Consider the following 25,239-nt stretch of genomic DNA (forward strand, 5'->3'; position numbering starts at 1 on the left):
CAAGAGTGGCGCAACATAACCAAAGATCAGTGGGTGCTGAATATACTAAAAAATGGGTACACACTACGCTTTTGCCTGTCCCCAAGAGACATTCCTCCGGTAAAATCTCGTCAGCTACATCTAGAACTGTGTCAGGAAGTGTCAACCCTTCTCAAAAAGCTAGCAATGGAAGAGGTCCCTCCTACACAGAGAGGAATGGGAGTTTACTCATGATACTTCCTTGTTCAGAAAAAAGACCAACCGAACAAGTTCAGACCAATTCTAGATCTACGTTCTCTGAACAAGTTCATCAAAAAGGAGAAGTTTTGAATGTTGGCGCTCCACCAAATATTCCCACATCTGAAGAAAGGCGATTTGGTGTGTTCAGTGGACCTCCAAGATGTGTACTTCCACCTTCCAATCAGACACAACATCGCAAATTCTTGCGGCTCATGGTTTGTACAAAACATTACCAATTCAAGGTCTTACCCTTCGGCCTAAAATCAGCCCCAAGGGTATTCACAAAATGCATGGCAATAGTAGCGGCAGCATTACATCGCCAAAGCATGAACGTGTATCCATACCTGGACAACTGGCTGTTGAAGGGATCATCTCCTCACATGGTGCAGGTACACCTTCACATCTGCCTGGATCTCCTTCAGTGCTTAGGCCTGCATGTCAACCTGGACAAATCAGTCCTTCAACCGACCCAATCACGCCACTATCTGGGCGCCAACTTAAACTCCGACCTCGGAAAAGTGTTTCCTTCGGAGGAGAGATTGTCATCAATGGGAGACAAAGGCAACATCATCCTTCAAACCCATCAGCCATCAGTAAGACAGGGGGCTTCTCTGCTGGAGACGATGGCCTCTTGCATTTTTCGCATACCAAACCCAAACTTGAGGATGAGACCGTTGCAGCAAGATCTAGAGGACAAATGGAATCAATCCTCGGGTCATTGAAACTACAGGATTCTCCTCGCTCCCACAGCAAAGAAGTCCATTCTCTGGTGGCTGCAACCACAGAATTTTCTGGTGGGAGTCCCTTTCCATCAACCTCTGCCACAACAATCCCTGATCACGGATGCGTCGCTTCAGGGTTGGGGAGCGCACCTGGGTCATCTGCAAACTCAGGGCAGATGGACCAAAAGAGAACAGATGTATCATATCAACATGCTGGAACTGTGGGCAGTTCATTTAGCCCTCAAGGCTTTTCAGCCATCAATACAGTCGGGATCAATCCTAGTACAAACGGACAATACAACCACCCTGTATTACTTGAATAAACAAGGTGGACCATGCTCTTGCCCTCGGTCTCTCGAATCCCAGACGATCTGGCACTGGCTGCTAGCCAGGAACCGATCGATCACGGCAGTGCATCTGCCGGGAGAACAGAATATGCGAGCAGGCGCCCTCAGTCGTCACTTCCAAGAGCAAGGAGACTGGGTGCTCAACGACGAAGTGGTGGCAGACATCTTTCATCAATGGGGTCATCCTTTCATCGACCTCTTTGCAGACATTCAACACAAAAAATGCCACGCCTTCCATCTAGGTTTTACTGACCAGGAATGAGTGGGGATTCTCTTTTGATAGACTGGTCAGGGACGTTTGCATATGCCTTTCCACCCCTCCCTCTTATTCCGAAGGTTGTGGCCACACTTCTCCGATCCAGAATGACAATGATCCTCACAGCACCGGACTGGCCTCGCCAATGGTTGTATCCCGATGGTCCACCTTGTTTATTCAAGTAATACAGGGTGGTTGTATTGTCCGTTTGTACTAGGATTGATCCCGACTGTATTGATGGCTGAAAAGCCTTGAGGGCTAAATGAACTGCCCACAGTTCCAGCATGTTGATATGATACCTCTGTCCTGACGAGTTCAGAAGCGGTCGCTCCCTTTGCCCTTGCTCCTGAGTGGTATCGTTACCTGCATTATTGCTACTTTATCTGCCTAACTGCTGCCTAACTGCTGCTTCCTACTCAGCTTAGCGCTGCAGCGCGAGTGCCATTGATATATAATTGTGCCATTTGTAACGCTTCTGGGGTATTGTAGACACGGCGCTCTAAGATCTCTGCCTTTTGCAACGCTTCTGGGGTATTGTAATAACGGCGCTTTATCTCTCACTCTGACATCCATAGCGCGATTAAGCAGCAAGCATCGTCGATTGCCTGTGCCCCAGCCTACCTCCAGTTTCGTTTTTCCTACGCTGCCGCCATTTTAATTTGTTGTTGTTGGTGCCTCAGAGCCCGGCCCCCACAGCCCGCCCCGCCTCCCAGCTGACCCTCCCTCCCACGGACTGCATAGCCCGCTCTGACCCCCGTAAGCGCTGTGACCGTCCTGACGAGTTCAGAAGCGGTCGCTCCCTTCGCCCTTGCTCCGGAGTGGTATCATTAACTGCATTATTGCTACTTGATCTGCCTAACTGCTGCCTAACTGCTGCTTCCTACTCAGCTTAGCGCTGCAGCGCGAGTGCCATTGATATATAATTGTGCCATTTGTAACGCTTCTGGGGTATTGTAGACACGGCGCTCTAAGATCTCTGCCTTTTGCAACGCTTCTGGGGTATTGTAATAACGGCGCTTTATCTCTCACTCTGACATCCATAGCGCGATTAAGCAGCAAGCATCGTTGATTGCCTGTGCCCCAGCCTACCTCCAGTTTCGTTTTTCCTACGCTGCCGCCATTTTAATTTGTTGTTGTTGGTGCCTCAGAGCCCGGCCCCCACAGCCCGCCCCGCCTCCCAGCTGACCCTCCCTCGCCCCTCCCCCTCCTCCATCCATATGACAGATGCATTTTCGTGCAGCGTTCACGCGCAGCGGTCGCGCCCCATGCGCGCCGAAGGTGCACCAAAGGTAAGCCCGTCTACGCCCGTCCGCGCCTGGACCGCGCCCAGCGCCTGTCCCCCTGGTCCCCACCGTAACCAGCCCACCAGAGTCACATATGATGCCGCAACTCTCCTAGCCCTCAACCCCGGACACACTCCACAATGCTGCAAAGCCACCCCAGGACGTACCCACGAACCATTTGCCTGCCTCTCCTGCAAGTTCAACTGCTCCAGGACCCTCACCAAACCCACTTCCTCCATACACAGCCCCGACTCTAACCGCCTGAAGTGCATCCTGCTCAACACCCGCTCGGTACACAGACACGCAACGGAACTATGGGACCTTCTCGATACTGCGTCACCGGACATCGCCTTCCTCACAGAAACATGGATGAACACATCATCCGCACCCGACATCGCCATAGCCATACCGGACGCTTACAAGATTACCCGTAAAGACCGCACCAACCAAACAGGAGGAGGCATCGCCATCATCCATAAGAACACCATCAAAATCACGACCAGCTCCGATGATAATCTTGCAACCGCCGAACATCTCCACTTTCAGATCCACGCCGACCCTAGGATCACACTTAGAGGCACCCTCATCTACAGGCCTCCAGGCACCCGCACTCAATTCAGCGATGACATCACAGACTTCGTCAGCCCACATGCCCTCGCCTCCGAGAACTACATTCTTCTAGGAGACTTCAACTACCACCTTAAAAACAAACACGACAGCAACACCACCACCCTTCTGGACAACCTGGCCAATCTCGGACTCAAACAACTTGTTGATACCCCCACCCATGTAGCCGGACACACGCTCGACCCTATCTTCACCTCCAGCAAGCACATCTCCTTCGATCGCACCACAGCCCTCCACTGGACGGACCACAGCTGTGTTCACTTCAGCTACAAAACCACCTTGACCCACAACCTATTCCTCAGAGAAACTGGAACAAAATCCCTTCCGACCAACTCCTCACATCACTCAACCAAAACCCTCCCACCCTCTCATTGGACCCAAACCAAGAGGCCACCAATCTCAAGCAATGGATCACCCACAGTGCTGACTAATTAGCACCCCTGAAAAAACACCAGGTCAAATCAGCCAGCAAAAAGGCTCCCTAGTTCAATGATGACCTTAAAAAATCCAAGAAGCTATGCCGCACCCTGGAGAAAACATGGAGAATAAACCTGACCACAGACAACATGTCCACCCTCAAGGCAGCCACCCGCAAACACCACCAACTGATTCGATCCGCCAAGAAATCAGCATTCAAGGATCGTCTCGACAACAACACTCACAACAGCAAGGAACTTTTCAACATCGTCAAAGAATTCACCAACCCCACCGCAGCATCCAACGACATCACTCCCTCCCAAGACCTTTGCGATGCGTTATCCTCCTTCTACAACAAAATTGCCGACATCCACAACAGCTTCGAGAACACTCCCAGCGTTCAACCCTCCCCACCCCCCTCAGATCCTACTCCGCCAAATAACATCCTTAGCGCCTGGAACCAAATCACCACTGAAGACACCATCCGCCTAATGAACTCAATCCACTCTGGCTCGCCAACCGACCCCTGCCCCCACCACATCTTCAACAAAGCGGACTCCATCATCGCACCCCATCTCCGAGATATCATCAACTGCTCGTTCAACTCTGCCACCTTTCCAGAAAGCTGGAAACACGCCGAACTCAGCGCCCTTTTGAAGAAACCCACAGCAGACCCCTCTGAACTGAAAAACTACCGACCCATATCCCTCCTCCCATTTCCGGCCAAAGTCATTGAGAAAGCCTTCAACAGCCAGCTCGCCGCCTTCCTTGAATCCAACAACTCCTTTGATCCATCTCAATCCGGGGTTCGAGCCAAACACAGCACCGAAACTGCCCTCATTGCAGCTACTGACGACATCCGAACACTACTGGACAACGGTGAAACAGTGGCCCTCATTCTACTCGACCTCTCCGCCGCTTTCGACACAGTCTGCCACAGTACCCTTATACAACGCCTCAGCAACATCGGAATACAAGGAAAAACCTTGGACTGGATCACCTCATTCCTCGCTGGGAGAACTCAGAGTCCGACTCCCCCCATTCAACTCTGAGGCCACTGAAGTCATCTGTGGCGTACCACAAGGATCTTCACTCAGTCCCACCCTCTTCAACGTTTACATGAGTCCACTTGCCTCCATCGCGCGTCAACACAACCTTAACATCATCTCTTACGCCGACGACACCCAGTTGATCCTCTCCCTCACCAAAGACCCTAACACCGCCAAAACCAATCTTCACGAAGGCATGAAAGAAGTAGCCGAATGGATGAAACACAGCCTCCTAAAACTCAACTCAGACAAAACAGAAGTGCTCATCCTAGGATCTTCCCCCTCTGCTTGGGACGACTCTTGGTGGCCTTCCGCTCTGGGCACAGCACCCACACCCACAGACCATGCACGTAACCTTGGCTTCATCCTAGACTCCTCTCTCTCAATGTCCAGACAAGTCAACGCAGTCTCATCCTCTTGCTTCAACGTACTTCGCATTCTCAAAAAGATCTTCCGTTGGATCCCCCTCGAGACAAGAAAGACTGTCACACACGCACTGGTCACGAGTCGACTGGATTATGGTAACTCACTATACGCCAGAATCACAGCAAAATTACATAAAAAACTCCAACGCATACAGAACGCATCAGCGAGACTCATATTAGACCTCCCTCGCCAAGATCACATCACCGAACACCTAAGAGTCCTCCACTGGCTTCCCGTCAACAAAAGAATTACATTCCGCCTTCTCACCCACGCACACAAGGCCCTCTACAATCTAGGACCCGAATGCCTCAACACTCGCCTGTCCTTCTACAAACCCACCCGCCAACTAAGATCGTCCAATCAAGCCCTTGCCGCTGTCCCGCGCATCCGAAAATCCACCATGGGAGGCAGATCCTTCTCCTTCCCTGCCGCCAAGACCTGGAACTCACTCCCCACTCACCTCCGCCTTACCCAAACCCACATCTCCTTCAGAAAAGATCTTAAAACATGGCTATTCGACAAATAATGAACCCCTTCCCCAAGCGCCTTGAGACCCTCTGGGTGAGCAGTGCGCTATACAAATGCCCGAACTTGAACTTGAACTTGACCTGCTGCAGCTCACATCTGAGACTTCCGAGCAGGCCGGATCTTTCTCACCAAAATGTGAGTGAAGATTCTGAACCCCAGCCTTCCCTCGCTCAGCTTGGCAGCATGGCTCCTGAAGTCCTACAGTACAGTTCGGACATTTGTAACTCCCTCAGGACTGCATGGACATTTTGAGGGAAGTCTAAGAGACCTTCCACAAGAACCTCATACTCTCTAAAGTGCAAAAGGTTTTACTTGTGGTGTGTCCGTAATGGGTGGAATCCAGTTAACGGGCAAGAAGAGGTAATCTTGCCGTATCTACTCTACTTGACCAAATCTGGTTTGAAGTATTCTTCCATAAAGGTACATTTGGTGGCCATCACAGCATATCGTAAATCACCTAACCAACCTTCTTTCTTTCAACTTCAGGTGGTCAAGGACTTCCTACAGGGTTTGAAGAAGGTGTATCCTCCTGTTCAACCTTCTTCTCCTCCTTGGGAGTTGAATCTAGTCGTATCCAAATTGATGGGTCCTCCATTCAAGCCATTCATAAGGGCACATTACAACACCTTACTTGGAAAGTAGCCTTTCTAGTGGCAATTACATCAGCACGCAGAGTGTGTGAGATAAAGCACTCTGTTCTAAGGAACTGTATACGGTTTTCCACCACAATAGGGTGGTTTAGCGAACTTACCCTTCCTTCCTGCCCAAATGGAACTCAGGTTCCATGTTAATCAGACAATTTCTCTGCCCTCTTTGTTCCCTAATCCTGTTACACCAGCGGAAAGGTCTCTTCATTCACTAGACCTCAGGAGGGTTCTCAAATTCTATTTAGAGGCAACAAAAAATCCATTAGAAAGGCTGATCAATTGTTTGTAAACTATGGCTCTGTTAGAAGAGGCTTCCCAGCTTCTAAAAGATCAATTTCTAGATGGATAGTGTCTTGTATAAAGTTGGCCTACCAAATAGCGAACAAGCCTCTGTTTGCCTCCCCTAAAGCTCACTCTACTAGGGGCAAGGCTGCTACGGTTGCATTTCTGCATAATGTACCGATGGCCGAGATTTGCAAACCTGCAACTTGGAAAATGGTCCATACGTTTACCAGGCATTACTGTCTGGATTCTGACTCCAGGGCAGGTACCCAAGTGGGCCAGGCCTCCTTGAGGAATCTGTTCCAGTGCTAAACTGTTTGAGTCTGTATATGCCTTATGGCTGTTATGTATTTTGATTGTACTTTGTGTACTTGCTTGCAGGATGAGTGGATGGACCTGCTATTCTATTCATGTGCTTATGACTATTGATGAGGATCGACTAGAAGAGAAGGATAATTTACTTACCTGTAATCCTAGTTCTCTTCCAGGGGTATCCTCATCAAAGTCATAAGCAACCCACCGGCCTCCCGGGCAAGTGAACTTGATACATATATCTCTTTGTAAAATGATCTGCCGGTATCCCCAAAGAACAACTGACCTAACTGTCACCCTTTAGGCATGATGGGAAGCTAGGGGTCATGGCTGGGTTATCATGTCAGCTTTCTATACTAATGTTTCTACAATGCAGCCTATGTACTGACAATGTTTTTCATTCCTCCTTGCAGAATTGTGGTTTCTGCTGTATATTAAAGCAGTTTTCAAAGGCTTTATTTCTCCCTGCTTTATTGGAATGCATTTATGTACAAAAGAATGTTCTTGCAACATTGTTCAGCATGACTATGGAAGGATGCATTGTGTGTGTGTGTATGTATATATGTATATATGTGTATATATATATATATATATATATATATATATATATATATATATATATATATTGGCAGGGATCCCAACATCCTTGAAAGTGGGATTGCAAGGAACGTGATACGAATGGGCAATAAACTCACCTTTTAAGAACAGACATTCACAGTTCAGGCATTTACCCACTGGAGGGTTGGAAAGGTGCTAACCACAAATCCCACAATGCGGAGCGTGTAACGTCACCGAGGATGTTGAATAAGGCCAACCCACACCACCGAGTAGGTCCAATGGGGACGAATGTTATAAAAACATCACTCTGCCGGAATGAAATGGCTTCAAAACAAAATAATGCCGGACTGTTAACCTGTGAGAAAGGTTGCAGGAACGATGAAACGAGTCAGGTGTAATGTCTGAGGAATTGCCTTAATTAAAAACGAAGCGGTCTTCTTTCACATGAGTGCGCCTTTCCTTTAACTGTGAAGGAGCTTTGTGAACATAGAGATATATATATATATATATATATATATATATATATATATATATATATATATATATATCTCTATCACAAAAAGAAGTGCCTGCTGTAGAGAGACCCCACACCAGGTAAGCCAATAGCCAACAATCATTTACTTTAGCGCACAATGAGGAGAGAAGCCTTGCATCACTGAAATAATTGTCCACACTGTCGACGCGTTTCGTGTCAATCGCTTCTTCATGGGCAACGCAGATGCAATGCAAAGAACGTCAGTCTTTCTGCACCTTTTTCAATGTACACACTCCGCCTCCGTGGGCGTGGCCACCCTGTGGCATGATGTTAGTGCCGTTGTCCTACTACAGTGAGTTGCCATGTCCTTGCTTATACTTTGCAAAATAAAATCCCAGTGGGTGGTGGTGCTAAGGCTCAGGTCCCCACCGGCTCTGATTACCTCCAAGAAACAGGCTCCTGACCCTTCACAAACAGCGTCATATGGTGCCGCTTCAGGAGCGCCGGAAACAAGCGCTGGGGCTCTCTCTGTGGCTCAGGCAAGCCGCTAATATCAATCACAAAAAGTGCCTGCTGTAGAGAGACCCCACGCCAGGTAAGTCAATAGCCAACAATCATTTAATGGAGTGCACAATGAGGAGAGAAGGCTTGCATCACTGAAATCATTGTCCGCACTGCCGACGCGTTTCGTGTCAATCACTTCTTCATGGGCAACGGAGATGCAATGCAAAGAACGGCAGTCTTTCTGCACCTTTTTCAATGTACACACCCCGCCTCCGTGGGTGTGGCCACCCTTTGGCATGATGGTAGTGCTGTTGTCCTACTACAGTGATTTGCCATGTACTTGCTTATACTTTGCACTGTAGTAGGACAAAGGCACTACCACTACACTTCCATCCACTACGGTTTCTTGGAGGTAATGCACACTTATTTAAGTGAAGCGCCTTGCACTAATCCAGGCAACCTTTATAGTTATTTTAGTGGTCTTAGGCAACCATAAAAGCTCTCCTAGAAGTAGCTGTGGAATGCAGCCTTCAGGCTCACTCCAGAAGGAGTGTTAAGCAGCGTATGTTTTACCAGAACTAATCATATAGTGTAGGCTGAACAAAAAAGAAGCACACAGTGGTTATAAAAATAAGTATATTACACACACTCACTAACACATTGGTATATCTCCTACCTGGAGATATCAACACAATATTTCAAAAGTAGAAAAGGTAAGTAGCACAAATACACAGTGGTCTCCAGGGAGAAAGTGGAATGTGAACTGCGACCAAAGTCTTCACTTGCACCAGAAGACTTAGAAGAGCTGGGGACCCAAAGAAACACTTGAGGTAATTACCCAGAAACCCCATGTAGACTGTGTGCAGAGTGAGAATACAGCCGCATACTCGATGCAAGTCCTTGGGAAAGTCGCGGTTACAGTTTTCAAGGAGGACCCTTACCAGTGCACCCCTAGGAACAAATCCTCCCCCCTCCGTGGATACCCCAGAAACCTACACCAGGGAAGCTGGCTGCATAGTTGCGAAGTGACATCGGAAACCGACGTACAACACAACGGAGGACTTCAGTAAAGATGCCGCTGGCGAAGAAGATGAAAGAGTCCGGTGGAATCAGGCGAAGAGTAGTACTTGCAAGCAGAGGGGACCATGTCTATGCCACTCATGTGATCATGAGGAACGGAAGACCAATGCCCACCGATGACGGAAGATGCAGGAGAGTTGACTATGACCTTGTAGCTGTGAGGACCAGGCTAGGCTGTGGAAGACCAGGCGCCGTTCACAAGCTGTCCCTCAACGGAAGTTGAAAACCCGGTGGTGGGTGTCCCGCAGGAGCACCAACCAGCCTTGGCAACAGACGTGGTTAACTAATTAGGTGCAGTGTCAGGACAAGCAAGGTTCAAGAGACTCACCAAGTGCAGGAGAGTCAGAGCAGGCCCGAGCAAGCAGTGGAGCCCACTGAAGCCAAAGAAGACCCTCAAGAGGACCCACACGACGAAACCACAGGAGTCACAAGATGGACCTCGAGCAGCTCACCAAAGATACAGGGCCACTGTGCAGAGGATGCAGTGAGGGCAAAGACCTTGGTAGGAAGAGACGCTGGACACTGGAGCTTCTTGTAGCCCGAAGATCTCTGGAGGACAGAGTCAACAAACCTCGACAATGGCAATTCGATGCGGTGCACAGGCGTTCTGTTCAGGTTCCAACGAGGAATATTGGCCTCAGACTTGCTGAGAAGACGGTGCAGGCATCGAGGGAGTTGAAGAACCACCACCTGTCTTGCTTAACCTTTTAGAGTCCATGGGAGCTCAGGAACAACAGGCTGGTCAGCTTTGATGTGGTGCCTACACTTCACTCCAAGGGAGATTACTTTGGGTGTCTTTGATGCCCACAGGCCTGAAGAAGAACCTGGATGAAGCACAGACACAGAAGACGGGCAGGACGACAAGACCAGGAGTCTTCTTGATGCAGTCTCGGTTCCAGGCGAAGTCCAAGGTGCCAGACAGTTGAAGTGGTTTCTGATCTGAATCTTGTCCCATGATGAATCTGAAGAGCCACCCATAGGTAAGCCTTTAAATACAAATCGGGATAAAGATAAATGGCAATAAAAAAATATATTTAAAAAAAAAAGTATGATTCAGGGATCGCTCCCAGAGGAGGGGTTGGACAGAGGAAAGGACCTCTCATGACCTCTGTACAGTTTCGCGCCAGAGCGGGAGCAAATTGCTCCCTAAACTGGTTCCAACTGTAGTATGCAAGGAGGGAACCAAATGTGCCCTTTATAGCAAAAAGTGGGGGTAACCATGAAAGCAGATCCTACAGGTAGATGTTACATAACCTATGATAGATGAACCTGAGATTCCTTTTGTAGTTGGAGTAGCTGGTACTTTAGGAGCCACCCAGACCTTTATTGCTGCCCCTTTGATTCCACAAAAATTTTCCAAAGGTGCTCTGCCTCTTCGATCTGCTTTTTGTGAAGTGGGGAATAAGGATTTGGGCACCTCGAAGGCATATTCAGGCACTTTATTTCTATGTACAGATAATATAGCATTTGAGATTTTGGCAATAAATCCCCTCATTATGAGCATGCTGACATTATTTCTATTTCCTTGAATATTGTCGATAGAATCAAAAATGGGGTTTAAGGTTAAGTTGTGTTGCTGTCCCTGAGGAACATATATGTTAAATAAAAGAAGGGAGGATCTTTGATAATTTTCAGTTTTTGGAAAATTAATCTGGATACCTTGTACACTTTGATGAAAACGGATAGGATCTCAAAGACCCATAGTATTTCAGGTGACAATCCAATTGTAAGTCCTCCTTTTGCATGTCTTATGGTTACGGTCTGTGCAGGAATGTTGATTACAAAATATGATTCTTTAAAGAATTTCCTATCATACCAGCTTTCTTGCAGGCATATTATTACGGGATTTTGCTCTTAGTGGTGCTATATTATACAAGTGAAAGCCAGCTAGATTCCATGATTACTAAAAAGGCAATTTGCATTCAGAACTTATTTCTTTTCATTATTTGCCCTGGCTAGCAAAAGCAGGGCTCCTTAAAAGGCGCTTCACATATTTGATGCTCTCGATTGGTGATGTATCTTCCCTTTGCACTGACTTGAATCATAACAGAATTAGGATTACCCATCGTTTTTATACCATCAGTGTAATTTACAAAGTGGCTGCCATTCATTTTTCCTTTATTGGGTACACCATTGATAGTTCTTCTTGAAAGTTCAGTATTGCACACATTGTGGCCATTTTTGTGAAGTACATCACACCCCTTTAAATGCTGGTATCAAATTGGACCAGAATTCAACCTCTGCTGAGCAAAGTCCTTGAAGTTGTGTATAAGTATGTAATAGACAAAGGATTCTCTAAGAGTTACATCATTTGGAAATACATCTGTGATTTCAATAATAGTAGAGAAAGGTACTAGATTGCTACTTTCCATTATTGAGATCATTGTCTCCGTATTTAGATGTGCTTCTGTAGTTTTAAGTTCTAAACCCCATATCCTCCAGAAAGAAAGTCCTAGAATTGAATTAGAGTCTTTGGCTGTAATCCCTAATTTATATTAACCGCATCGCTGTGGCGGCTCTTCCCGCTGTGTGCGGCATTTTTAAAATTACAGCGTTACATGACGAGCTCAGCTCGTCATCAGCACACGGCAGGTAAGCCTGATGACGAGCTGAGCTCGTCATCAGCATCAAAGTGGTTAACCCTAACATCAGAAGCAGACTGTCTCCATCCCCATTGCTGTGGTTTTCTCGATGAGAGGGGGACTAATGTTCTCTTTTAATGCAGTCTTCATCTCAAATTTGTCTGGTTTTGTGAGATCATGCGATTTTCCCTTTTCAGTTTCCACCTTTTCAAGATACTTGGAACTTCTACCCCTTGTTGCTTGTTTTCATTGTCTGTTTAGTAGCATGGAGGGAAAGATGCCACTGAGGGCTGTTGTTGGTCCTCAGTACCTTCAGAAAACAATTCACATAGCGAGGATATAGTTTCTAAATCTTTATTTTCTGACTTTTTATTGCCATTCTTTCGAGTTTTCTATCTGTGTTGCCCTTGATTATCTTTTATCCTTTGTTACTAGTTTTTTTTTCTTATGTGCCTGTATGTTTTTTTCTTTTCTTATGTTGACCATCCTTGAAGTTCTGGCTCGAGGTTTTTATGGTGAGATATTTCAGTACTGCAGTTAAAATTTCCAGGTTATGGTCTGAATTGTCATTTTTTCCAAGAAGTGACATCATTGATTCTAGTATTCTTTGTAGTTCATGTATGCTTCAGAAACCTGCACACACTCTCCTGGCGGGTATAAGAAGTTATTCAGTGTTAGTTTAGATGATCAAGAAAGATTATTAGATTCAACTGACACACAGTGCACTGTTGATTTCCTTTGGTGTTTTATTTTTCTTCTACTGGGCTAATGTACTCAAAACCACGTCAGGGAGAGTATAATCAAGGGGTATTATTCCTGAATAATTCTCTCCATTATTACCAGAATTTTTTGAGTGTTCTTGATGTGGGACACAGGTGACTCCTGACAATAGTTGTGTATTTAAAGGAGTGTTTACAGTTATTTCATGCAAGCCCATTTCTTGGGACTTCAAGTCTTCTACCACGTACTCCTTCTTTTTTTGGGATTGTCTTTGTAATAGTTTAGATTTCTATTCAGGGAAAAATTCAAGATTTGAGGGAAAACCCTCTAGTGAACCAGTGTTGAGAGATGTTTTCCTTCCTTCTTTTTTAAGTGCTACAGGTTGCTTTTACATTAAAATAAAGCAGCTTCTTAGCTTTTTAATAGTCACGATGACTGAAAACTATTCAAGCATGTGAATATGAAAGCTACCAATCCTGGAGAACTGGAGTTACAGGTAAGTAACTAATATCCTTTCTCCTACTTGAACTTTAGCAATGCCATTTGTATTTCGGAGTTTCAAACTTTGCACACTCCTTTTATATCCATTCTACACTCCACAGCTAGACTCTTATCTCCAACCAAATGTTTTTACTGTTTTTTTCTATATACTTGCTGGATTCCCATGTACACCAATTAAAGCCAGTGTCTGCTTTAAATTTGCATGTCTGACTCATAAAGTTCTACACTTGAATATGTTGTACTATCTGGCCAAGATCCTGGATGAACGAGACTTAGAAGCATGCTCTCTAAATACTTAAAGATACTTAAGATCCTAACAACTTAAGTCCAGCACTATTCCTTTTTTGGAGTGGTAAATGCTTTATGTAAATATCTGCCAGTGGAATTAGTCTTCAAACATGTGCTTATTGACCTTCAGACTTCATTTGTTTTGACTGTACCTAAACTAGTTATGATCTGCTATCCTCCCTATCCCTTACATTTTTTGTCTTCCCAATTGTATTGTAACCGATAAATGTAAAACTCTCTCATACATTCACTTATGTGTTAGTACTGTATAAAATGGTTAAAATAAGTAGATGGGGAGAAAAAGATTCAGTTATAGGGAGCGGAGTGATGTTCGAGCAGAACCTGAATGCAGAAAATAGAATAGAGGCGAGGAATACAAGACAATGGATTGAAATCAGTGAGTGATTTCTCATATGGTATTCTCTTAAGAGCTCTGAGGTCTAGCTTGCTTTCCATCGAAGGAATGGCCATAACTTTTTTTATCCTCACATTTACACTTTAGTTAGAATCATTTGACATCTGGTGTTGTGGAGATATTGACCAATGCTTTTCTCAGTACTAATTTGAGGATTCCCTGTGCATTCATGAAAAGTGGAGAATATTCTCCATGAGAGCCCTATAGTTAGAAGTTTGGAAAGTTCTTTTTGCTTCATGTATCGCTACAGGTATGAAAGTGTAGCTGTTTCTGTTACATTATTTTGGTATGGAAACAAGAAAGAAACAAGTAATATGTTTATGCTACAGGTTTCAATACATATACAATTCTAGATATAGCTTTCCTTGTAAATTATATTTTATTCACAATAAAGAGGCTTATTCAACACACGTTTATGGTGCAAAGTTCTTTTTAAGCTGTAGGATTCTTTTGCATCAACCTTTTCTTTTTTACCTGACAGGATGCCTTGGAGTGTGAACAGGACAACGAGGACAGAAGGTGGAACAAAAGAACACGTCAAATATTAAGCATGCTACGTGTAAGATATCTGTTGCATTTACTCTGAAAATGTTTGTAATTTTATTGGAGCAGATAAGGTATGAGGCCTGATGCCTTAATGGCACTGGGAATGCTTCATATTCTACATTTGTCATAAACACTTAAAATAATAACTCACAACTTTTGAGCTTATCTAGATGCTATTGATGCTCCTTTACAGGTTCAGCTATGGGGTTTTTAATTTATCTGAGAATGGTTACACTGGCAGTAAATATGGACTTGCTTTTCTCTGTCACCTTAATCATAATCCCGTTTCTACACAAAGGTTCTCTGCTAAAAAAATGTCATCACAAGCAGGAACCTTTTGAATGATTACTGCAGTTTGGAAGGTTATTCACAATATATAGCACCATTTCCTCTTCCCTGCAGAATCCCTTTATTAGAGATGTATCACCAGGCATCTAACTGTATTCAAAAGGTTTTTTAGCAGTCCACCCAGTCAGTTCTAGATGGTGCCTGAGCAGCTTTAGCCATGAAATCAACAACACCAATGCTAGAACGGGTGCATTAACCACCTAAAGGTACGTCCTGTACCAGAAAGGACTGAAAACAGTTACAGTGAGATGACTGGATACGTGGGATACTGGTATCCCACGTATCATTACATGAGGACCTTTACACAGCTGCAAATAATAAACAATACACATCTGTCATGATGTACCCAAACATATATCTGTTATTACTCCAGTATTGTATCTTTAATCAATCAATCAGGGAATAATCAAGCGCCCTACTCACCCGTGAGGGTCTCAAGGCACGGGGGTAGAGGTGTAAGCAGCTCCGATCAGTCGAAGAGCCAGTCTTGAGGGTCTTCCTGAAGATGTTCAGAGAGGGGGTATGCCTGTTGATCAGGAGCATGTTCCAGCTCTTGGCCGCAATATAGGAGAAGGTTCTTCAGCCCATTCTGGATCTGCGGAAGCGAGTGGTTTCGACGAGGGTGAGGGCGGCGGATCAGAGGGTTCTCTTGGTTACGTGGAAGGAGATTCTCTCGTTGAGGTATTGGGGCCCAGTGTTATGGAGGCATTTGTAGGCGTGGGTGAGCAGCTTGAAGGTTACTCTCTTCTCGACGGGGAGCCAGTGGAGGTCTTGCGGGTGTTGGGTGATGATCATGTCGAAGGATGCTGAAGATGAGTCTGGCTGCGGTGTTCTGAATGGTCTGGACTTTGCGGAGCAGGGACTTGTTGATCCCGGCGTAGAGGGTGTTCCCGTAGTCTAGTCTGCTAGTTATGAGTGTGTGGGTGACGATCTTTCTTGATTCGGGGAGATCCATTTGAAGGTCTTGCAGAGGGTGTTGAAGCAGGTGGAGGCGACGGCTGTGATCTGTCGAGTCATGGAAAGGGAGGAGTTGAGTATGATGCCGAAGTTCTGGGTGTGGTCTGTGGGTGTGGGGGACGTATGAGGACAATGGGCCACCAGGTATTGTCCAATGCGACGGGAGAGGGTCAAAGGACCAGGACCTCTGTCCTCTCTGAGTTGAGCTTCAGGCAGCTGCTGCTCACCCAGGGTGCGACGTCCTTCATTCCTTCCTAGAAGCTGATTCTGGTGGTGACGGGATCCTTGGTGAGGGAGAGGATGAGCTGGGTGTCATCAGTGTAGGAGTCTATGTTGAGTCTGTGCTTTCTGACGATGGCGGACAGGGGGTCCATATAGATGTTGAGCGTTGGGCTGAGCGAGGATAATTGGGGAACTCTTCAGTTGATCTCTGTGGGTGTGGAGAGGACAGATCTCAGTCTCATTCTTTGGGTTCTGCGGGTGAGGAAGGAACGGAGCCAATTGAGGGTGGTCCCTGTATGTCGGCTGCATTGAGTCTGGTGGCGAGTGGGCGGTGGGAGACTGTGGCCTTGGTCAAGGAAGGTGTGGATGCAATCTGTGTCAGCGAGTAGGGCAGTCTCTGTGGTGTCGTTGCTGCGAAATCCGGATTGGGAGGGGTCGAGGATGGAGTTCTCTTCGATTAACTTAGTTGGGCGTTGACGGTCTTTTCAGTGACTTTTGCCATGAAGGGGAGGAGGGAGATGGGTCGGTAGTTCTTGATCTGAAGGGTCTACCGAGGGTTTCTTGAGCAGGGGCTTGACTTCTGCTAGTTTCCACTCATCGGGGAAGGTGCATGTTTCAAACGTAGCGTTGATGGTGCATCGTAGCTCCGGTGCGATGACGCCCGTGGCTCTGTGGAAGATGTGCGGAGGGCAGGGGTCTGTGGTGCCCCTGAGTGGATGCCTTTCATGGTTGATTCAGTGTCTTCGGTGGTGGCTCGGGTCCAGGCGGAGATGGTGGGTTAGTTGGCTTTGACGTAGGGGGGAGTGGTTTTGGAGGTCGGTGTCTGTTTGTTGAAGTTGTCGTAGTGCCTTGATTTTCAGGTGGAAGTAGGAGCGGAGTTTGTTGCAGAGGTCCTGGGAGGGGTTGACGTCCGATGCCTCGCTTGGGAGTTTGGTGAATTCTTGAATGATGCTGAAGAGTTCCTTCGAGTTGCTTCGGTTGGCGATGATCTTGTGCTGGATTAAGGATCATTTGGTTGATCTGATGAGTTGGTTGTATTCTGTCATGGTGTTCTTGTATGTGGCGCGGTCTTGTGAGGTTTTGCTGTTTTGCCAATTCTTCTTGAGACGTCTGCAGGTGCGTCTGGATTCTTGGAGGTTGGCAGTGAACCAGGTAGCCTTTCTGGAGCGCTGCCTTTCGGGGTTGCTAAGGGGTGCGAGTTCATCCACGTAGTTGGTTTTCCATTTGTGTAGTTCTTTGGCTGCGAGGTTGGCTTCATTCGAGGTTGAGGGTGGAGTTGAGGTGCTCTTCAGTGACTTCACCAGTTTCTTCGTGGTGAGCGGGGTTCAGGTTTGGGGTCAGAGGGTTTGTTGACATGGAAGTGTACGCAGTGGTGATCCGTCCAGATGGGTTGTGTGGTTTGGCTGAAGTGGATGTTGTATTCTCCTGCGAAGATGGGCTCTAGGGTGTGTCCTGCCTTGTCGTTGGTTACAAGCTGATTAGTCCGATCGATTCACATGCTTGAATCATTCCCCATCATCAATATGGGAGTGCCATGGTATCATTAGAAAGCAGTGTGATAATAAAGAAAGACTATAAAGGCCCTGTGTCCCTCAGTTTAGTAACATATCCTAGTCATTTTATTTTCTTAAAGAGTCCAAACTTAGGTTCCAACTAGCCAGGTTGCCACACCCTCTTGAACACTCCTCTGAGAAGCTCTTGTCCCTCAGATTTTCTACTGCAGGTTGTGTCTCTACTGAGCTCTACTCAGTTCTGTCTGTTATTTATATATCAAAGTCCTGGAGCGCCTGCGTCATGGCAAGAATCTGGTACCCACCACATGGGGCAAGTTCAAATAAAGTGCTTTTTATTCCTGTGATAGTATAACATCAAACAGCTTTCATGTGACAAGTGCCCAGCATTGGTCTGTTTTCTTGATGTTGTTGCCTGCGTGTTTTTCTGGAAATCCCAACTTCTCTGACCACTTGTTCTTTGAAAAAATACTCCATATATGCAGTCCTTGATTACGCGCACACCCACTCGCTCTTGGAGAATGAAACGTGAACTTGAATATCACGCACACAGTTTGTTGTTTAGGATGTAGCTTAAGCTTTGGAATATACTATGCTCTTTTAGATGTACCTTCTGCTTGTACAATGATTTCCTATTTGGTTTTGTGTGTAGTTAATGGATGCAGGAGGTGTAAGAAGGGGTACAAATGTATATGAGAAGTTTGTTACAATGATGAAGTGTCTTGCAATCGTGTACATAATCTAATTTTTCATTTTCTTGGGTGTCATGTCATGTGATTAATATTCCTGGACACCATTAAGCCCTTCAGTATACATCACAAAATTCATAGGCAGGGGTGGTCCTGAAGTAGAGGCAAAGGGGAGTTTATCCTTATAAGAAATTGGGTTATTAGTTGAGCGGGATGGGAGACACAATCTACGCTCGCATAGTTTGCGAAGTTTGTCCTACTTCGCACTACGTGAATTGCACGTAGCACAGTGCAAACACGCGTAGAGGTAGTTTTTTGCTTGCTCGCAGTTCTCAACATCAAGTTGGCGACCGCGAGCGAGCAAAATGACATCAGGGTGAGTCTTTTTCCTCGTTCGCGATCAGCAACATCAAGTTGCCGATCCCAAGCTTGGAAAATAAACCTCCCGGCGAGATTCTCAATGCGGGGAGGTCGAGTTGCTCATTGTGAGTGTTCGCGTATGCCCGCGACCGCTCGCGATGAGAAACTACCAGTCCGTGTTCAGAAAGCTGCCGCTCGAGTAGAAATCTACTTGAGCAGCAGAAAACGACCGCTTGCACTGTGCAAGATACGGTTTGCGCTGATTGTACAGTGCGGACAAGCATCCGGGACTGTACAATCAGTGCAACCAGCATTTTGCACAGTGCACTATGCAGTTCGCGTAGCTCGCAGTGCACTTCGCGTAGCTACGCGTAGCGCTACCTAATGGCAATTACTGTATCATTTCAATATTCACATCGGTAATATATTTACATATTTTCATATTATCATGCATTTTTTACTGTAGTTTAAGATCGTGGCTAGTATTAAATAATGCCTCAATCACCTCATATTTACAAATATTGCCATGGATCGGCTAATGTCCTATTCGGAACCACCCCTGTCCTTCTTGATAAATCACAATCTACCCGTGTATTGGCCAATTCTAAAAACCCATCAATATGTACAAGTTTAAGAAGTATTTGGACATTTACAATGCTGTTTTTTACAATTGAAATCCATTAACGCTTTCTCTACATGCGCTTTCGTCTGCACCCGAGGTGTACTGTTAACTTTTCACCACTGTTCAGTCCATTTGGAGTCTTTGTTTGTAAAGCAATTATATATCTTGACTCCAATCTTCTCAACTTTAACACTCTATCTCCCCCTCTAATACGAGGGGTACATGATCCAACCCAAAGTATTGCAATAGATCCCTGTTGCCTTTATTTTTTATGGCAAAGTGCCTCGCCACTGGATAACTCATATCCTTGTTTGTAATTGCACGCATATGCTCTAAAACCCTTATCTTCACACTATGTATAGTGCTACTGATGTACCTTAAATTACAAGGGCACGTCAGGCAGTAGACTACATGTGTGGTTTGGCATGTCATAAATGTATTAATGGTTTTGCGTCTTTTCATCCCCTTGATCTCATAGGTTAGTACTCTTTTACTCAAGGCGCAAGCCTTGCACTTGCCGCAAGGGTAAAAGCCTTTCATATCACTTAATGTCCCTTGTTTTGCTGTAATAGTAGCTAGATGACTATGAACCAGTCTGTCTCTAAGGAACCTAGCTTTTCTAAACCTAACTTGTGGATATCCATCCCAATGATTAAGTCTGTTTGTAGGACATGCCAGTTCCTGCAGAGGATGTTTCTTAGAGAATCTGCATCCTCTGAATAAGTGGTGATTAAGCGGAATTTGCCCTCATCATTCTTCTTTTCTCTTTTTTTCTCTCCTATCAGTTTTTCTCTTGGTATGTTGCTCACTTTCTTCAGTGTGTTCTCCAATAGATCTTAATTATAACCTCTGGCAACAAATCTCTCCAGACTATCTCTAGCTGTCTTGACAAAATCACATTCTCTAGAACAGTTTTGTTTTAAACGCAAGAATTCCCCGTAGGGTATACTATTCTTCAGTTTAACTGGATGGCTACTCGTAGCATGTAACGTGCTAGTGCCTGCAGTCGGCTTCCGATACAGGGCAGTTGAAATCTTGCCCTCATGTATCTTAACTTTAAGGTCGAGATAGTTCACTGCCACTGAACTAATCTTGCCTGTAAACTGTAAGTTGGCATTGTTCTAACTGTATCTTTTGTCCATCCGGCATTCGAAGGGGACCATGCCACCTGCTACTCCCACCAGCCCACGAATACATTTGCGTAGCTCGGGGTGAAGCAGGTGCCCATTGCGGTCCCTGAGACCTGTCTGTAGGGATCTTCCTGAAACAAAAAGATGTTGTTGAACAGGCACAATTCAATAAGCTCAATCAACATTTTATTGTGTTCCACAAACTTTAGTTCTCTTTTATTCAGGAAAAATTCCACCTCATTTAGTCCGTGTCCATAGTCTATACAAGTGTAGAGACTTGTGATGTCTAGTACTATTAAGCTGAAAGATGGCTCCCATTCTATGTTCTCAATACGGGCGATGAAGTCCTTAGTATCTCTGATATATGAAGATAACTTTAATACTGTTTGGAATAGAAAATGATCCACAAAGACAGACACATTTTCAGTCAGACTTCCCAGAGATGATACTATGGGTTTGCCAGGTGGTCTTACTCTGTCCTTGTGTATCTTTGGTAAGTGATAAAAAGTGGGAATTACCGGATTAGTGGTTCTGAGAAAAAGATATTCTTCGGTAGCCAGCATAGATTTAACATGCCACTTCTTAATTAATAAGTGGTATTTTGTCGCACTGTCCTGATATCTGGTCTTTGTTGTTAGTTCGTAGTAACGATTGTCAGTTAATTGGCGTAGGGCTTCCCCCACATATTGTTCCCTTGACATGAGGACAATGTTCCCCCCCCCCCCCTTTATCAGAGGGTTTGCAAATCACAGTAGATTCGTTTTGTACATTTCTCAAGGCCTCCTCCTGGGCTTTCGTTAAGTTTCTTCCCATTGGCACACGACTGCCCTTCTCGCGAAGTTTCACCAGATCTTTGATTACTGCCTCAGAGAAAATGTCAATTGCATCTTGGGGCATCTGTGATAGAAATTGTGAGGTTGGGTTGAATTTGCTGCATGGTGCCTCCTTGTTCGATCCCTAGCCCTCTAGTCCTTTGTGTTATTGAGTCCTCATTGCTAGCCCCTGTTGATTCTTCTCCTTGGCCCAATTCCTCCATTAACTCCAGTGTTGTAAGGTCATCTACTGTCAACAGATCTGTGTCTTTGATTCTGCCCTTGATTTGTCTGGCTTCCTTAATCGTAGGTTGCAGTTTAAAGTATTTGTGCAGCTTGAGCTTCCGCACGTATTTAAAGAGGTCGTTCCTGGTTTGTGTAAATGCAAGACCATTCTGCGGGCAAAAGAATAAACCTAACTTCAATACGGATTCCTCTGTCGTTGTTAATTGCCTTGATGTTGGATTCACAATGGTTAAGTTGTCTGCTTTATTTACCATCTTGCCCCTCTCTTGCTCCGGGCCAAGGAAGTAGATGTAAAAAAAAAACACACCAGTACGGGCACTAGTAAGAGTTGAAACCTGTGACTGAGAATGACTGCGAATGAGCAATCCAAAGACAAAACAGCTGGCCCCTCTGGAGAACTGAAGAGAACTCCTTTTCACGAGGAGTTCAATTTAATTCGGCAGTCATGGCTGAGGGGAGGGAAGAGCAAGCCCCCAGAAGCGGAAACAGACAAATCAGAAGGGGCGGCTGGAAGAGGAAGAGGCAATGGGATACCAAGAGTTACCCGGAGCAAGAGAGGGGCAAGATGGTAAATAAAGCAGACAACTTAATTATCGTGAATCAACGACGACAGAGGAATCCTTATTAAAGTTAATGGATTTCAATTGTAAAAAACACGACATTGTTAAATGTCCAAATACTTCTTAAACTTGTACATATTGATGGGTTTTTAGAATTGGCTTATACACGGCTAGATTGTGATTTATCAAGAAGGACGGGCGGTTCCGAATAGGAAACCGACATTAGCCGATCCACGGCAAGATTTGTAAATATGAGGGGACTGAGGCATTATTTAAAACTAGCCACAATCTTAAACTACAGTAAAAAATGCATGATATCATGAAAATATGTAAATATATTAACAATGTGAATATTTAAATGATACAGTAATTGCCATTAGGTAGCGAATGTTAAGTTGAAATGTATATAAATTTGTATATATTGCAATTTTATTGACGTGGCTTATGCCGTCTTTGCAAACTCCAAGATGACGCCCAAACCTAGGGGCGGAATTGTCCTCCTTTGTTTGCATTGCCCTAAAGTATGGTATTTAAAAATGGCGCCCCGTTATGTGTAATGTAACACACTGACGAAGGGAGGGGGAACCCGAAATGCGTTTGTGAAACGCTACGAAATAAACTGGCTACAAAGCATAACCCTGAGTGCCACTGCTTTTTTCGGACAGGAGAGTGGGTTTTGGAGCGTGTATGTGTGTGTGTGTGTGTGTATATATATATATATATATATATATATTCGCTCCACAAAACATAAAAAATGATGATGAAAACAAGACACCCAGAGCTCCAATTTTGAAGATTTATTAGGCAGATGATAAAATCTCCACGACGCGTTTCGTCATTACGGCTTGGTCACGCTCATCTCGTGGTATTGGTTGCCATCTTTTAAACACACAACCCAAGTGCACTTAGTTTCTATCACGATAATGGTGGCGGCCATCTTGTAACATGTTAATACTTATAACAATTCATGAGCTTAAATGATATAATACAGTTATATATCCAGTTATATCAAAAAAACTTAAGAAGACTTGTCTGTCCGATAATATCACATTCATCAAATGGATCACCGTTTTTTAAAGTTCATTTTTGAAAATGTCCACAATTACATCGATTGATGTCAAATTATAAAACAAAATCCATAGTATATATCATTAAGATCACACAGATATAAATAGTGATCAAATTTACCAGTAAACATTGAAATGTGAGAGAGAACGTCCTAGTGCGTAAAGTCTCCCATTTATTGGATATTATAACCCAGTTTAAATTCGATTGGTTGCAGTTTCGTTGCCGGGAGACGCACATAATAACAATCACGTAACCGATCCGTTTGTATATACCAAGGATCGTAATGAAGTTCTTGATGTTGTCCCATTATAAATTGTTAGTTCATCTTGCCCCAGTGGGCGATTGTGCATGTTTATATCACGCAATATCCCCTTGTTAAGTTGCCAAAAGATACTGTTGCCCCAGTGGGCTAAGTGTCCATAAGTATTTACAATTGTCAAAATGGGTTCATAAGTCATCGTGAACTACAGAGATTGAATATATACTTTCATCGGACGAACTCAAAACGTAAAAGACAATGTTTACAAATCCATGTTCTTCTGCCACCTCGTGATGTGTGAAATCTAAAAATAAAATGAGTTACATTAAAATCAAGAAACCGCGGATATTCATATCTATCAATTTTCATTCATATAAATGAATTGATAATTCTTCAGTGATATTTAAACCAATTGGTGTTAAACATTCAAAATCTACAATATATTTGGACTCCAATTTTCTGAGGGACAGTTCTCTATTGCCCCCTCTTACTCCAAGATCAACACTGTCAATTACAACCAACTGTACCAATTTTTCATTTTGCATATGCATAGCAGAGAAGTGTCTCGCAACTGGATATTGCCTGTTGTTGTTATGTATGGCACGTAAGTGTTCTAACACCCTTTTTTTTGCTGTATGTTTGGTGCTCCCCACGTACCATTTGTTGCAGGGACAGATCAATATGTATATGCTATACGGAGTGTTGCATGTCAGTCGTTTGCGAATTGTGAACACTCTCTTACTATTGGGAACTGTTAGTGTTTTACAATCTTTGCTGAATTTACAAGCCTTACACTTCCGGCAGCATCTAAAACCCATATCCTCTTCCTTAATTGAGCTGATTTTGGAGGTTACATGATTATGACTAAGGTCATCTCTTAGTGTTCTCCCTTTCCGAAATGTAAGCTGGGGATTATCACTAAGGTATTTTTTGAGATGGCTGTCAGTTTGGAGGACATGCCAATGTTTTTTAAAGATCTTCCGAACCTCGTGTGCTTGCTCAGAGAAAGTGGTCATGAATCTTATTTTGTCAGTTTCTTCAATCTCATTGCGAGGGTTAAGTAGTTCTTCTCTATTCTTAAGAGTCACTCGTTCTTTAGCAGTATTTATCATTTTTTGACTAAACCCTCTGCTTCGGAATCTGTCACACATAATATCTTCCTCGTCCTGGTAAGAATTGTCAGTGCTACAATTGCCCTTTGCACGTAGTAATTCCCCATAAGGAATACTACCTACCAAGCTGCGAGGATGACAACTGGTGGCATTTAGAATACTGTTGCCCGCTGTTTTTTTGCGAAACAATTTGGTATTCAGTCGGCTGTCAGCAACTTCCACAATTACATCCAGGAATTCTACTGTACAGTTGCTAGCGTGTCCTGTCCGATTGAGATTCAAGTGGTTGAGGTTCAGTTGGTCAATGAATGATTGTATTGATGCCTCATCTCCACACCAAATAAAAAAAATATCATCTATGTATCTAAGCCACAGGGCAACTTGATCGAATTCCGCCATTTCCCTGACGACCCGCTCCTCCCACCAGCCCATGAATAAATTCGCGTAACTGGGGGCGAAGCAGGTCCCCATGGCTGTGCCCTGTGACTGTCGATACAAGATGTCATCAAAGAAAAAGAAATTATTTTTGAGATCTTAAACCATTAGGCTATCCGTATGA

The 25,239-nt window shown here is 44.7% G+C and overlaps 1 protein-coding gene across 3 annotated transcripts in view; it reads left to right on the forward strand.

The window, feature by feature from the left end:
- The window catches only part of RAD21L1 (RAD21 cohesin complex component like 1), a 1,036,426-nt gene that overhangs the window by 963,485 nt on the left and 47,702 nt on the right, over positions 1-25,239 (forward strand). For all 3 annotated transcript variants that reach the window (XM_086932732.1, XM_086932731.1, XM_086932733.1), the window contains one exon: positions 14,720-14,797. In XM_086932732.1, coding sequence (XP_086788858.1) covers positions 14,720-14,797 — 78 coding nt within the window. The remainder of the gene's footprint in view (positions 1-14,719; positions 14,798-25,239) is intronic.

The sequence above is a fragment of the Lissotriton vulgaris genome, chromosome 7 (genome assembly GCF_964263255.1).
Source record: "Lissotriton vulgaris chromosome 7, aLisVul1.2, whole genome shotgun sequence".
NCBI classification, from domain to species: domain Eukaryota; kingdom Metazoa; phylum Chordata; class Amphibia; order Caudata; family Salamandridae; genus Lissotriton; species Lissotriton vulgaris.